The 15,066-nt window shown below is 34.1% G+C and overlaps 2 protein-coding genes across 3 annotated transcripts; one reads left to right on the top strand and one right to left on the bottom strand.

Moving 5' to 3' along the window:
* Positions 1 to 210: 210 nt before the first annotated feature.
* Positions 211 to 3,744, top strand: dhs-9 (Dehydrogenase/reductase SDR family member 1). The gene is made up of 4 exons (NM_065745.6): positions 211 to 267; positions 1,009 to 1,274; positions 1,397 to 1,648; positions 3,287 to 3,744. The coding sequence occupies exons 1-4, from the start codon at positions 216 to 218 to the stop codon at positions 3,674 to 3,676; spliced, it is 960 nt and encodes a 319-aa protein (NP_498146.1). The 5' UTR covers positions 211 to 215; the 3' UTR covers positions 3,677 to 3,744.
* Y32H12A.1 (G_PROTEIN_RECEP_F1_2 domain-containing protein) lies at positions 3,731 to 5,969 on the bottom strand (the record flags this gene model as incomplete). Of its 2 annotated transcripts, NM_065744.5 has the most annotated exons (6): positions 3,731 to 3,965; positions 4,093 to 4,195; positions 4,477 to 4,761; positions 5,088 to 5,175; positions 5,223 to 5,463; positions 5,713 to 5,969. In NM_065744.5, 6 exons carry the CDS (start codon positions 5,967 to 5,969, stop codon positions 3,899 to 3,901), a joined length of 1,041 nt encoding a protein of 346 aa, NP_498145.3. The 2 variants fall into 2 exon arrangements, with proteins under 2 accessions (NP_498145.3, NP_001391134.1); NM_001404144.1 differs by lacking the exon at positions 5,713 to 5,969 and having other exon boundaries at positions 3,899 to 3,965; positions 5,223 to 5,435.
* Positions 5,970 to 15,066: the final 9,097 nt, after the last annotated feature.

The raw sequence follows: 15,066 nt of genomic DNA, 5'->3' as shown, positions 1-15,066 counted from the left end.
TTTGGTTGTTCAAAATGTTTTCTTGATAGAAGAAAGCAGAATTTTCCAGAAAATTTTGATGAAATATCTAGAAACTCGTGCTCAGTGAGCAGGTGAAATTGAAAACACTCCCTATTCTCTTGTTTTACTTCTTGTTTCACATGGAATTATTGATTTCACGCGTTTTTTTTACGAATTAAAGGTATATTAAAGACAATTTCAGTATTTCAGAAAACATGTCACTCGCCGGTCAAATAGCTATTGTCACTGGAGCGTCTCGTGGAATTGGTTAGTTAGAGATTTTGGTACTTGTGTATTATTACATGCCCTCATTTTAAAAGAGATTTTTAAGTTATGGAAAATAAAAACGTGAACCACATTTTTTACTTTTAGGCTTAGGAAATAACATTTGCTAAGCCTAATTAGGAAAAATGTATATCACGTTTAATTTAATTGGAGAAATTAATGAAAATTTAATTTAATTTAAAAATGAGGGCATGTAATACACAAGTACCGAGATTTTTAATTTTAATTTGTCCAGGATTTTCGGTGAAAACTCCTCCGTTGAAATTTTCTTTAATTTTTTGAAACTAAAAATATAAAAAGATAGAAATTAACTACATATGTTTTTCAAAATTTTGGCTTTATTTAAATTATTTTTTAGTTCTCTGAAAATCCTTAGAACGCGGAGCTTATGTTTTGCCACGCACATTAAATAAGCTGAGCTTAGAAGTTTTGGTAAATAAAAACAATTTTTGAACATTTAATTAATTTTATGAAAACTATAGTATAATTCCCTCTTTTGTTCCCCACGAAGTTTTTATTTTTCGATATTTTTAACTTATTTTCTAAAAAAAAATTCGCTGCGAAACCCGAGAGGGGGGGACTGCATGTAATAGACAACGCCCACGAAATGGATATATTTGATTAAAAACAAACAAGTCAATTTATTTAGTGGTATAACTGGGAGTATAGTATAAAAAAGTTGTAGAAAATCATAAAAAACTGTTATAAATTCAAATATTCTAGGACGCGGTATTGCATTGCAACTCGGCGAAGCTGGAGCCACTGTCTACATCACCGGACGTAAGCCAGAAGAAAGCCTGAACAGCAAAGTTGGGCTTTCAGGGCTTGAGGCAACTGCCGATGAGATCACAAAGCGCGGTGGAAAGGGAATCGCGAGATTTGTGGATCATCAGAATATGGAAGAGGTCAAGAATTTCTTCGAAGTTGTGGAGAAAGAGCATCAAGGGCAGCTCGATATTCTCGTCAATAACGCTTATCAAGGGGTTACGGTAGGTTTTAGGAAAATAGGAGGGGTGACGTCACAGGCGGCCTAGAAATTTTAAAGGTCTGAAAATGACTTCGTCCTTTCCCCACAGTCCCATCGAGACCCCTTAACTCAACTAAATTTCAGGCGATCTCTGAAAATATGGGAAAACCGTTCTACGAAACTGACCCATACGTTTGGGACACCATCAACAACGTTGGACTCAGAAACCACTATTTCTGCACGGTTTACGCCGCCCGTCTTATGACTGCCCGTAACAAGGGACTCATTGTGAATGTTAGCTCGGGAGGTGGCCTTCGTTATCTCTTCAACGTGGCATACGGAGTCGGAAAGCAAGCGTTGGACAGAATGTCGGCGGATACAGCTGTCGAATTGAGAGTAAGTAGTTGGATGCCAAAAATTTGATGTTTAATAGGGGCGGAGTGGCAATCTATCCCATGCTCACATTTCCCATGCACACATTTCCCATGCACACATTTCCCATGCACACATTTCCCATGCTGACATTTTCTCCCGTGCATACAAAATATTCCCATGCTTACGCCCAGTAGTTCGAGTACTCCCATGCCTACAACTCATTTTTTCCCTTTTTTCCGTTCCCATGCTGACATTCTCTTACATACATTTTTTCCGGTGCATACAAAATTCCCATGCTTACATCCAGTAGTCGAAGTACTCCTATGCATACACCTCATTTTTTCCATTTTTTTTCGTTCCTATGCTGACATTCCCATACATACATTTGTTCCCATACTTACAAAAATGTATTCCCATGCCGACATGGAACAGTTTTGTGCTCCAGAAGAGCACAAAGTCAATTTTTTTGCTCATTTTCATTGTAATAGGCTTACTTGACAGCTTTCAGTTACAACTGATCGCTTTTTTTTTCAAAATGCATTAGTTCTCGATTATGAACAAGGAATCGAAGAAAAATGGGGATGACTGCCTATAGAGTAAAATTTTTTTTTGAAAAATTTTTTTCTCTCTATTTTGTAGGATATAATTAATTCGGTGAATTCCACAACTTCAAATGTTCATATTGCTGTTTCCGTGAAGTTATGAGTTTCGCAGTGTCTTAGGAACATTCCATTTTTTGTTGCATTTTGTAGGAAATCGGAGCTATCTTATAATTTCTACAAATTAGAAAATCCATTTCGCATTATTTCATGTAACTTGAACCTTTAAAGTCGTAGAAGTGGGAAAAAATGCACAGTAGCACATTTTTTAATGAAAGAAACAGAATCAACATTCGTTCTGTGCTATTTTTGAAGCAATAGGTTCAAGTTACATGAAATAATGCGAAATGGATTTTCTAATTTGTAGAAATTATAAGATAGCTCCGAATTCCTACAAAATGCAACAAAAAATGGAATGTTCCTAAGGCACTGCGAAACTCATAACTGCACGGAAACAGCAATATGAACATTTGAAGTTGTGGAATTCACCGAATTAATTATATCCTACAAAATAGAGAGAAAAAAATTTTCAAAAAAAATTTTACTCTATAGGCAGTCATCCCCATTTTTCTTCGATTCCTTGTTCATAATCGAGAACTAATGCATTTTTAAAAAAAAAGCGATCAGTTGTAACTGAAAGCTGTCAAGTAAGCCTAATACAATGAAAATGAGCAAAAAAATTGACTTTGTTCTCTTCTGGAGCACAAAACTGTTCCATGTCGGCATGGGAATACATTTTTGTAAGTATGGGAACAAATGTATGTATGGGAATGTCGGCATGGGAACGTTCGACTACTGGATGTAAGCATGGGAATTTTGTATGCACGGGAGAAAATGTATGTATGGGAATGTCAGCATGGGAACGGAAAAAAAGGAGAAAAATTAATTGTAGGCATGGGAGTACTCGAACTACTGGGCGTAAGCATGGGAATTTTGTATGCACGGGAGAAAGTGTCAGCATGGGAAATGTGTGCATGGGAAATGTGAGCATGGGATAGATTGCCGGGCGGAGTCTAGACATCTCCTTTGAAGCGCAATTTTAAATTACACTTTTTTTCAGAAAAAGAACGTTTGCGTTGTCTCAATCTGGCCTGGAGCCGTTCGTACCGAGCTTGTCGACAAAATGTTCAAGGATGAAAACGGAAAACCACGTCCTGAAATCAAAAATGCCGAGGTTTTTGCAAACGGAGAAACAGTCGAGTATCCGGGAAGAGCAGTCGTCTCTCTGGCATCAGATCCACGTAGAATGGACAAAACCGGCAGAATTCTGATCACTGAGGATCTTGGAAAAGAATACGGATTCGTTGATATCGACGGACTACGGCCACCAAATCTCCGATCAGTCAGCTTCATTCTTAAGCATCTCGGTTGGAATACCACTGCTAATTTCGTACCAACTTGGGTGAAGCTGCCAGGATGGCTTGTTTGGGCTGGAAACAGCAGATTGTAAATAAATGTATTGTCTTGTTGAATTTTTATTTATCTCAAAAAGAATGAAATAATAAAGTTTATATTCATATCTTTGTTGAAGATACAATAATTTTGAATTTTCAGAAGTTTTACGAAATTCTAAGAAAAAACACTTGTCCAATAAAATTATTTACAATAAATAACATACAACAATAAGAGAACCCGTAGATACTTGAGCAGTATACAATAAAAATATTATATTTCACAAATTCACAACCTCGTCGGAACTTCCTTCAGAGAACATGACTTTTGGATGGGCTGATAGTTTTCTGAAAAGAATGAATTGTAAAGGTGCTGGTGAAATCGGTGCTGGTGAATGACGAAAATTTGGATTTTTCACGGAGAACCTTTCTTTTGTTAAGGACGTATTCCAAGTTTGAAATTGAAACAACTTACGATATAATCAATCGATAATATTCTTTGAACATCTTCCGATACGGTCGAAAGCAACACATAGCTATTACGGGATTCAATATATTTATGGAACTGGAGATCGTGCCTGAAATACTTTATTAAGACAAAAATGTAGTGTAGTGATCTTTCTCAATATTTCGTTTCGGATATTTTGCAAAGTTTTCCAATTAGTAGACATCAACAATTAGAAGTTTTAAGTAGCAAAGTGTTAATCATGATTATATTCCTAAAAATTAAAGTTTTAAAGTAAAAAATATAGCAGCCGACCCGTTGTGAGTCCAACTAAATCTAGTCCAAGGTAATGTCTGTTACTCCAGAACAGGTTATGTTCATGAAAACTGTGTTTAAAAATGATATTGAACCCACCTAGAAAATATTCAATAAACTGTGGAGGTAGCAGTTCTAATTGACAGAAGAAGTAAATAAGTACATCTGCCAATAGGAAGAGTGGGAGGAATGCTTTCATAGTTGACACTTTCCGGAGAGTACTGTGCATTCGAAGAGTTGTCATTGACATTGTTGTTCTTTTTAAATCGTTATTCTGTTTATGACGGAAACAGTAGGCAAGAAAGTAATGAGGGATATTTGGAAGTAGAAGCATTGCTATTGTGAAGGGTATTGGCGAGTTGTAGAAAGATTCGTAGCCACTGACTGAAAATATGTTTAAGAGCTGGCGTATTTGAGAAATCGCTTTTAATTTTTCGCTTTTAATTCCAAGTTTTCAACATTTTTCGGAAATAAGTGTCATTTTGTGTCATATGTGTCAAAAAATGCCCAAAATAGTTTATTAGACTTCTTCTTTCAAAAAACAAATTTGAATACGATTTGTGTAATATGATTCTAGTGGTATGTCGGTTTGATGAACCCGATAAGACTACACAATTAAAGACTGCATAACTAAGCTTTAAAGATGTGTTGGGTGCTATAATAATAGAGAAAATATGATATATTCTGCAAACATTCAAAATTAAACTCACTGTAACTATACGAAAAATCCTCAGAATAACATCGATGAATCAACTCCAACAGCCTAGGACGAGAAAATCGGTATGTAACATGAAGACCCTAAAACATTCTCATTCGATTAATAAGCCTAAAACTTCCCGACTCACCAAAGAAATCAATCCGGGAAGCCAGGCTAACATACAGAATGTGATTGTCCTTTTCATTGATATAAATGACTGAGCCGATGAGAGCATTGCTGTTCGAAATCCAATGAGCAAAATTTGAGAGAGAATCCAGTTTTGTAAAGCATGAAGGTGTACTGCATCAAGGACATGACAGAATGATGTGGAGACAAATGTGCAGGGACCGAAGAACACCATTGCTAGTGTCTCGTGACATTGGACTATTCTGGAATTATTCGAGTTCGTTTACTGATGTTTTTATCAAGTAAAAAAATAGTTTCTTTTCAGTTCATAAGCAAAGGAATTATTTTGACCGACGTCTAAAGTGATTTTTGGAAGAGTTCTCGATACCCGTGAGATGTTGGCTGTTTTATTTTATTTCAAGACAAACCATAGACCACTTCGCTCACAACTTTTCAAAATTTTTAATTAACATCACTGAAACAAAACACCATGAACCCCATTTCCAGCTGACCTCTTAATTGTCAGCAAAAGTGTGACTGAGATGAGACAATCATTAATAAGAGTATAGGTTAATAGAATACTGAAGGTTTTGTGCAATTTTTGATAGTTCGAAATTATAAGCCAAAGGAGCAGACAATTGAGCAGTAAGCCAATTGAATTCAGAATTATTTTAATTGACATCAAAACGATTGCCAGAATCTGATGAAATGTTGGTGGTGGGCCAACGAATGTCGCATTTGCAGAGAAGTGGTGGAATGAGGAGTTCATTTTGCTGTAATAAATGGAAACCATTTTAACAATTTTAATGTTAAATACACGACAGCAAATATAAATTGCTCCGGACATATTGGAAATTTTTAAAAAATATTCAAAACAAATGGGTAGTGATGAAAACTACCAATGACCATTTGAGAAACAATTTTAAAAGTGGGCGGAGCGAAACTCTAGTGAGTATAGAAAGGTTTAAGAAATAGAAAAAAGAGGAGAATTTAAAAATCTTTAAAAAAATGGGCGTGGTTATTGAAAACAGTTATACTTTTCGATTAGCGTACTGCGTGACTTTATGCCAAAGTTCAATAAATCTATTACGTTTACAGAATATTTTTAGCAATAATTTGTTATATTTTATTTGTATTTTAGTGAGGTCTCACCACGACAAACTAAAATAAAATTTTGAAAAAAACTTTAAATAAAACCACAACAAAAGATGGAAAAAAGGAAAGCTTCAGGGTTTAAAATGAGCAAAAAGCATTTTTAAATAAATTCCCGATCAGTTTCACAAACTTTTATTTTATTAGAAAGTGTAATTTTCTCTTTTGAAAAAGCACCAAAATGTCTTTCAGCTAGACTACATCCAAGGCGGTACAAACTGCTTCATTTATTAACAAAGCATGGTTGCATCTTGTTTCTTGGAGTTTTTAAAAATAAAAAGTCATTACAAAACAAAAAGAAATACCATAATCTAGTAGGAAGAAAATTTGCAACCAAAGATCGGTTGAGGACACATATTTTAGACACGATTAGGCAATTTTCTTTGTCCCCGAGTGCCGCAAAACTAATCCGGGCGGTCATAAGGAAAAGAAAAAGAAGGAAAATAGGGGTTCAGAAGCCAAATTTAGGAAATCTATGGTGTTGGTTTGGACCAGGGATTAGATAATTTGACAGAGTATGATGGAAATTTGTTATTTACCAATGACACCAATGGAAAAACTATGGGTGCATTTTATTGAAAGTTAGTACCTGTAGACTTACGTCTAAAAAGTTTGCTTATAGTTTGAAACATAACCGACATTTTACACATTTTTTTGGGTGTCACATTCCTTCACTTGAGTTTATCAGGAGTTTCTATATAGAAAAAATGTTGAATTTTATTGAATAATTTCATTAAAATTTTTTTAGTAAGACAACAATCACCTGCGCCGAGAAAAACACAGAAAAAACAAAAAATTCCCGGAAAAAGGAAGGGATTTTGTGCGTCACGGGATATTTTGCAGAATTGGAGGTTTGATAGAAGGGTGATAAAAAACATTCAAACAACTTTCTGACATTTTAGTTCTCCGAGATTTCCGGGGAAACATTTGAAATAACAAAAAAAACAATTTCAACATATGTTTAGCTATTGTTATGCAGTTCATCATTTTTCATCATAGGCACAAAGAGCCTGCTTGTCTACAATGAAGCTTACACCTGTTGTGACTTGGGCCTAACGCTTCCCCTGCATCCCAACTTTGCAGATATATGACCGGTCAGGCTCACCCACTCGCCACCACTCATTATCCGCGAATACATTCACTCTCCGTTGTCCTTTTCCGTTTATTATCTATTAATAATAATTCCCTTTTGAATTACCGCCATTTGCGTATTTCCCGATGCAAGCGCGCTCCTCCGAGAACTCCCGTTACTCCGGAGCGTCGTAGCTCCGTAAATCCACACAATAATTCTATCCTACTTTTAGGCCAATCGTTCATTCTGTTCTACTTTCTCCAGACGAGTCAGCGGCTACCCATCCGCAGACACTGTGATTCAGGACCTTTCTTCACCATTTCCATCCTGATAATCACTTTAATTCGTATTTATATCCTCTGAATAAATTGGAATTCGTCTGAAACTGTGTACTGTTATTCTCTCCGCACGGCTTATCACCAATGCCGCTCGAACATTGCTCCGTGTCTCTCCGCGCGTATCTGAAATACGCTGTTTGTCACTCGGTAGGGTGACTGACTCCCCTCTACTGGTCCCGAGTGTCAACAACACCTGCCTCACGCCTTCGGAAAATGCATTACAATCTGCAAAACATTGTTCACGCTAAAGAGCAGGCATGTTCGCCTGCACACGTGCCTGCCTACGATGAAAACGCTAACACCAAGTTTAAGAGCAAGTGCACGGTTGGAAATTCTCCTTCTAATTTTAAATTAGAAAAAAACTATTGGAAGATGTATTCTTGAATACAGAATCTGAGAAAAAAATTCAAAAATTTAAAAATTCCATAAATAGAGTTTTCTTCTCCCATAGATAAATAGAGTTTTCTTCTCCCTTCATTTCATAACATTATAATTAAAACATCATTGTGGAAAAATAATTCAATTTCAGTTTTTCCAAATTTTGCAACGGGAAGAATGTACATTTTTTCATAAAGTTGGAGGGATGGAGGAAAATAATGAAAAGTGAAGATGTATTGACGATTGCATTAATGGTTCAATTTTTTAAATTAGAAAGGTAAACAAAAGGTTTTCAAGTTTTCAGCAAAATCATATAATTAGGATTTTCAGAAAACTATCCAGAAGCTGGTTAATTTGACATGAAAAATAAAACTTTCGCGTACAATTTTTTGTGTGAAAACTCTATTATGTATTTCAATAATTCGAATTTCTAAAGAGAATTAGCTTGTTTTAAATTGTACTTTCGAATTAATTTTCAATAACGAGAATGTTCTAAATTTTTTTTTTGCAAAAAACTAACGATTCATCTATCTGTTCTCTTGTCACACAAATTTCAAAAAGTTGTGTCTCCCACACTCGTTTTCTCATTCATAAATGTATAATTTGTCATTCAAAACTATAAAGTATATTCACATCACTAAAAAATAGAACACGGATTAGAGGTTTATCTCACTAGAAGCCTACTCCGCCTAATTGACTGGGATCTGCCAAATATTTTACTTTTGCTAAGAATTAAGTAAAGGAAAAAAGTCTTTACAGAAAGCCAAACGAAGAAGCTCCAACAATTGTTGAAGGATGAGATGAATGACGCACTGCTTCATAAATTTCTCAATAAAAAAATTGTGAAAAGTGAGGTGCACTCGGCGGTCTTATCATGATAAGAGTCCTTCAACAACATCCACAAAGCAACAGTTTTGTGAGACAAGGTGGAAATGTAAGCATGGCTTGCTATAGATATAACTGTTTTTAGAATATTAGAGTAGAAATGTTCAGTTTCAAAATTATATATTTACTCAAAAATGATTTCATTTCAATTTATCTTGTGTATCCAATTCCACATTTTGTATAAAACATCCCATTTCCCTCCTCATCAATCCTTCTTCTGGCTCCGGCCCGCTCCACATGTTTCTCAATTACCCTCATCGGCAACCAGTGCTGGTCTTTGAAAATAACAAATGTTTTGCGATATTTTAACACTTGATGGCTAAATTGGAGCTTTTTCAAACAGAGTTTTCAGGTTGGAGCATTCTCAAAGTCGACGGAAATTTATGATAACAATCTAAATTTTTAACCTCGCAAACTAATACAATATGACAGATACGAAGTGTAAAAAAATATGAAAACTGAGACAACACGAAAAACCTTATCACTCACCCTAATAACTTCAAAGCTATTTGAAGTTAATTCAGTGATATTTGGTGCATTATCGGGAGCCCCTTATGCCATTACTTCTAGAAAAAAACTGTTCATTCGTGAAAATCCAAAAAGTTACAAAGCTTGACCTGGAAATTCTGAAACCGATTTCTCAAAGCCTGAACACTTTAAAAAAAGAACATTTTATACAAAGATTAGTCGTTAATTTATAGAGTCATATTTTTAGGTGAATGGTTAGAGTCATTATTTTAGGTGAATGGTTAGAGTCATTATTTTAGGTGAATGGTTAGAGTCATATTTTTAGGTGAATGGTTAGAGTCATTATTTTGGGTGAATGGTTAGAGTCATTATGTTAGGTGAATGGTGACTCTAACCATTCACCTAAAATAATGACTCTAACTATTCACCTAAAATAATGACTCTAACCATTCACCGAAAAATATGACTCAAACCATTCACCTAAAATAATGACTCAAACCATTCACCTAAAATAATGACTCTAACCATTCACCTAAAATAATGACTCTAACCATTCACGTAAAATAATGACTCAAACCATTCACCTAAAATAATGACTCTAACCATTCGCCTAAAATAATGACTCTAACCATTCACCTAAAATAATGACTCTAACCATTCACCTAAAATAATGACTCTAACCATTCACCGAAAAATATGACTCTAACCATTCACCTAAAATAATGACTCTAACCATTCACCTAAAATAATGACTCTAACCATTCACCTAAAATAATGACTCTAACCATTCACCTAAAATAATGACTCTAACCATTCACCGAAAAATATGACTCAAACCATTCGCCTAAAATAATGACTCTAACCATTCGCCTAAAATAATGACTCTAACCATTCGCCTAAAATAATGACTCTAACCATTCACCTAAAATAATGACTCTAACCATTCACCTAAAATAATGACTCTAACCATTCACCTAAAAATATGACTCTAACCATTCACCTAAAAATATGACTCTAACCATTCACCTAAAAATATGACTCTAACCATTCACCTAAAATAATGACTCTAACCATTCACCTAAAATAATGACTCTAACCATTCACCTAAAATAATGACTCTAACCATTCACCTAAAAATATGACTCTAACCATTCACCTAAAATAATGACTCTAACCATTCACCTAAAATAATGACTCTAACCATTCACCTAAAATAATGACTCTAACCATTCGCCTAAAATAATGACTCTAACCATTCACCTAAAATAATGACTCTAACCATTCACCTAAAATAATGACTCTAACCATTCGCCGAAAATAATGACCTAAAATAATGACTCTAACCGTTCGCCTAAAATAATGACTCTAACCATTCACCTAAAATAATGACTCTAACCATTCACCTAACATAATGACTCTAACCATTCACCTAAAAGTATGACTCTAACCATTCACCTAAAATAATGACTCTAACCATTCACCTAAAATAATGACTCTAACCATTCACCTAAAATAATGACTCTAACCATTCACGTAAAATAATGACTCTAACCGTTCACCTAAAATAATGACTCTAACCGTTCACCTAAAATAATGACTCTAACCATTCACCGAAAAATATGACTCTAACCATTCACCTAACATAATGACTCTAACCATTCACCTAAAATAATGACTCTAACCATTCACCTAAAATAATGACTCTAACCATTCACCTAAAATAATGACTCTAACCATTCACCTAAAAATATGACTCTAACCATTCACCTAAAAATATGACTCTAACCATTCACCTAACATAATGAGTCTAACTATTCACCTAAAATAATGACTCAAACCATTCGCCTAAAATAATGACTCTAACCATTCACCTAAAATAATGACTCTAACCATTCACCTAAAATAATGACTCAAACCATTCGCCTAAAATAATGACTCTAACCATTCACCTAAAATAATGACTCTAACCATTCACGTAAAATAATGACTCTAACCATTCACGTAAAATAATGACTCTAACCATTCGCCTAAAATAATGACTCTAACCATTCGCCTAAAATAATGACTCTAACCGTTCACCTAAAATAATGACTCTAACCGTTCACCTAAAATAATGACTCTAACCGTTCACCTAAAATAATGACTCAAACCGTTCACCTAAAATAATGACTCTAACCATTCACCTAAAATAATGACTCTAACCATTCACGTAAAATAATGACTCTAACCATTCACGTAAAATAATGACTCTAACCATTCACGTAAAATAATGACTCTAACCATTCACCTAAAAATATGACTCTAACCATTCACCTAAAATAATGACTCTAACCATTCACCTAAAATAATGACTCTAACCATTCACCTAAAATAATGACTCTAACCATTCACCTAAAATAATGACTCTAACCATTCACCTAAAATAATGACTCTAACCATTCACCTAAAATAATGACTCTAACCATTCACGTAAAATAATGACTCTAACCATTCACCTAAAATAATGACTCTAACCGTTCACCTAAAATAATGACTCTAACTATTCACCTAAAATAATGACTCTAACCGTTCACCTAAAATAATGACTCTAACCGTTCACCTAAAATAATGACTCAAACCGTTCACCTAAAATAATGACTCTAACCATTCACCTAAAATAATGACTCTAACCATTCACGTAAAATAATGACTCTAACCATTCACGTAAAATAATGACTCTAACCATTCACGTAAAATAATGACTCTAACCATTCACCTAAAATAATGACTCTAACCATTCACCTAACATAATGAGTCTAACTATTCACCTAAAATAATGACTCAAACCATTCGCCTAAAATAATGACTCTAACCATTCGCCTAAAATAATGACTCTAACCATTCACCTAAAATAATGACTCTAACCATTCGCCTAAAATAATGACTCTAACCATTCACCTAAAATAATGACTCTAACCATTCACCTAAAATAATGACTCTAACCATTCGCCTAAAATAATGACTCTAACCATTCACGTAAAATAATGACTCTAACCGTTCACGTAAAATAATGACTCTAACCGTTCACCTAAAATAATGACTCTAACCATTCACCTAAAATAATGACTCTAACCGTTCACCTAAAATAATGACTCTAACCATTCACCTAAAATAATGACTCTAACCATTCACCTAAAATAATGACTCTAACCATTCACCTAAAATAATGACTCTAACCATTCACCTAAAATAATGACTCTAACCATTCACCTAAAATAATGACTCTAACCATTCACCTAAAATAATGACTCTAACCATTCACCTAAAAATATGACTCTAACCATTCACGTAAAATAATGACTCTAACCATTCACCTAAAATAATGACTCTAACCATTCACCTAACATAATGACTCTAACCATTCACCTAAAATAATGACTCTAACCATTCACCTAAAATAATGACTCTAACCATTCACCTAAAATAATGACTCTAACCATTCACCTAAAAATATGACTCTAACCATTCACCTAAAATAATGACTCTAACCATTCACCTAAAATAATGACTCTAACCATTCACCTAAAATAATGACTCTAACCATTCACCTAACATAATGACTCTAACCATTCACCTAAAAATATGACTCTAACCATTCACCTAACATAATGACTCTAACCATTCACCTAAAATAATGACTCAAACCATTCGCCTAAAATAATGACTCTAACCATTCACCTAAAATAATGACTCTAACCATTCACCTAAAATAATGACTCTAACCGTTCACCTAAAATAATGACTCTAACCATTCACCTAAAATAATGACTCTAACCATTCGCCTAAAATAATGACTCTAACCATTCACCTAAAATAATGACTCTAACCATTCACCTAAAATAATGACTCTAACCATTCACCTAAAATAATGACTCTAACCATTCACCTAAAATAATGACTCTCTAACCATTCACCTAAAATAATGACTCAAACCATTCGCCTAAAATAATGACTCTAACCATTCACCTAAAATAATGACTCTAACCGTTCACCTAAAATAATGACTCTAACCATTCGCCTAAAATAATGACTCTAACCATTCACCTAAAATAATGACTCTAACCATTCACGTAAAATAATGACTCTAACCATTCACCTAAAATAATGACTCTAACCATTCACCTAAAATAATGACTCTAACCATTCACCTAAAATAATGACTCTAACCATTCACCTAAAATAATGACTCTAACCATTCACCTAAAATAATGACTCTAACCGTTCACCTAAAATAATGACTCTAACCATTCGCCTAAAATAATGACTCTAACCATTCACCTAAAATAATGACTCTAACCATTCACGTAAAATAATGACTCTAACCATTCACGTAAAATAATGACTCTAACCATTCACCTAAAATAATGACTCTAACCATTCACCTAAAATAATGACTCTAACCGTTCACCTAAAATAATGACTCTAACCATTCACCTAAAATAATGACTCTAACCATTCACCTAACATAATGACTCTAACCATTCACGTAAAATAATGACTCTAACCATTCACCTAAAATAATGACTCTAACCGTTCACCTAAAATAATGACTCTAACCATTCACCGAAAAATATGACTCTAACCATTCACCTAAAATAATGACTCTAACCATTCACGTAAAATAATGACTCTAACCATTCACCTAAAATAATGACTCTAACCATTCACCTAAAATAATGACTCTAACCATTCACGTAAAATAATGACTCAAACCATTCGCCTAAAATAATGACTCTAACCATTCACCTAAAATAATGACTCTAACCATTCACCTAAAATAATGACTCTAACTATTCACCTAACATAATGACTCTAACCATTCACCGAAAATAATGACTCTAACCATTCACCTAAAATAATGACTCTAACCATTCACCTAAAATAATGACTCTAACCATTCACCTAAAATAATGACTCTAACCATTCACCTAAAATAATGACTCTAACCATTCACGTAAAATAATGACTCTAACCATTCACCTAAAATAATGACTCTAACCATTCGCCTAAAATAATGACTCTAACCATTCGCCTAAAATAATGACTCTAACCATTCACCTAAAATAATGACTCTAACCGTTCACCTAAAATAATGACTCTAACCATTCACCTAAAATAATGACTCTAACCATTCACCTAAAATAATGACTCTAACCATTCACCTAAAATAATGACTCTAACCATTCACCTAAAATAATGACTCTAACCATTCACCTAAAATAATGACTCTAACCATTCACCTAAAATAATGACTCTAACCATTCACGTAAAATAATGACTCTAACCGTTCACCTAAAATAATGACTCTAACCGTTCACCTAAAATAATGACTCTAACCATTCACCGAAAAATATGACTCTAACCATTCACCTAAAATAATGACTCTAACCATTCACCTAAAATAATGACTCTAACCATTCACCTAACATAATGACTCTAACCATTCACCTAAAAATATGACTCTAACCATTCACCTAACATAATGACTCTAACCATTCACCTAACATAATGACTCTAACCATTCACCTAAAATA

Source organism: Caenorhabditis elegans, chromosome III, assembly GCF_000002985.6.
Source record: "Caenorhabditis elegans chromosome III".
Lineage (NCBI taxonomy): Eukaryota > Metazoa > Nematoda > Chromadorea > Rhabditida > Rhabditidae > Caenorhabditis > Caenorhabditis elegans.
The sequence above is the reverse complement of the archived record's forward strand: the minus strand, read 5'-3'. Positions and strand labels throughout refer to the sequence as shown.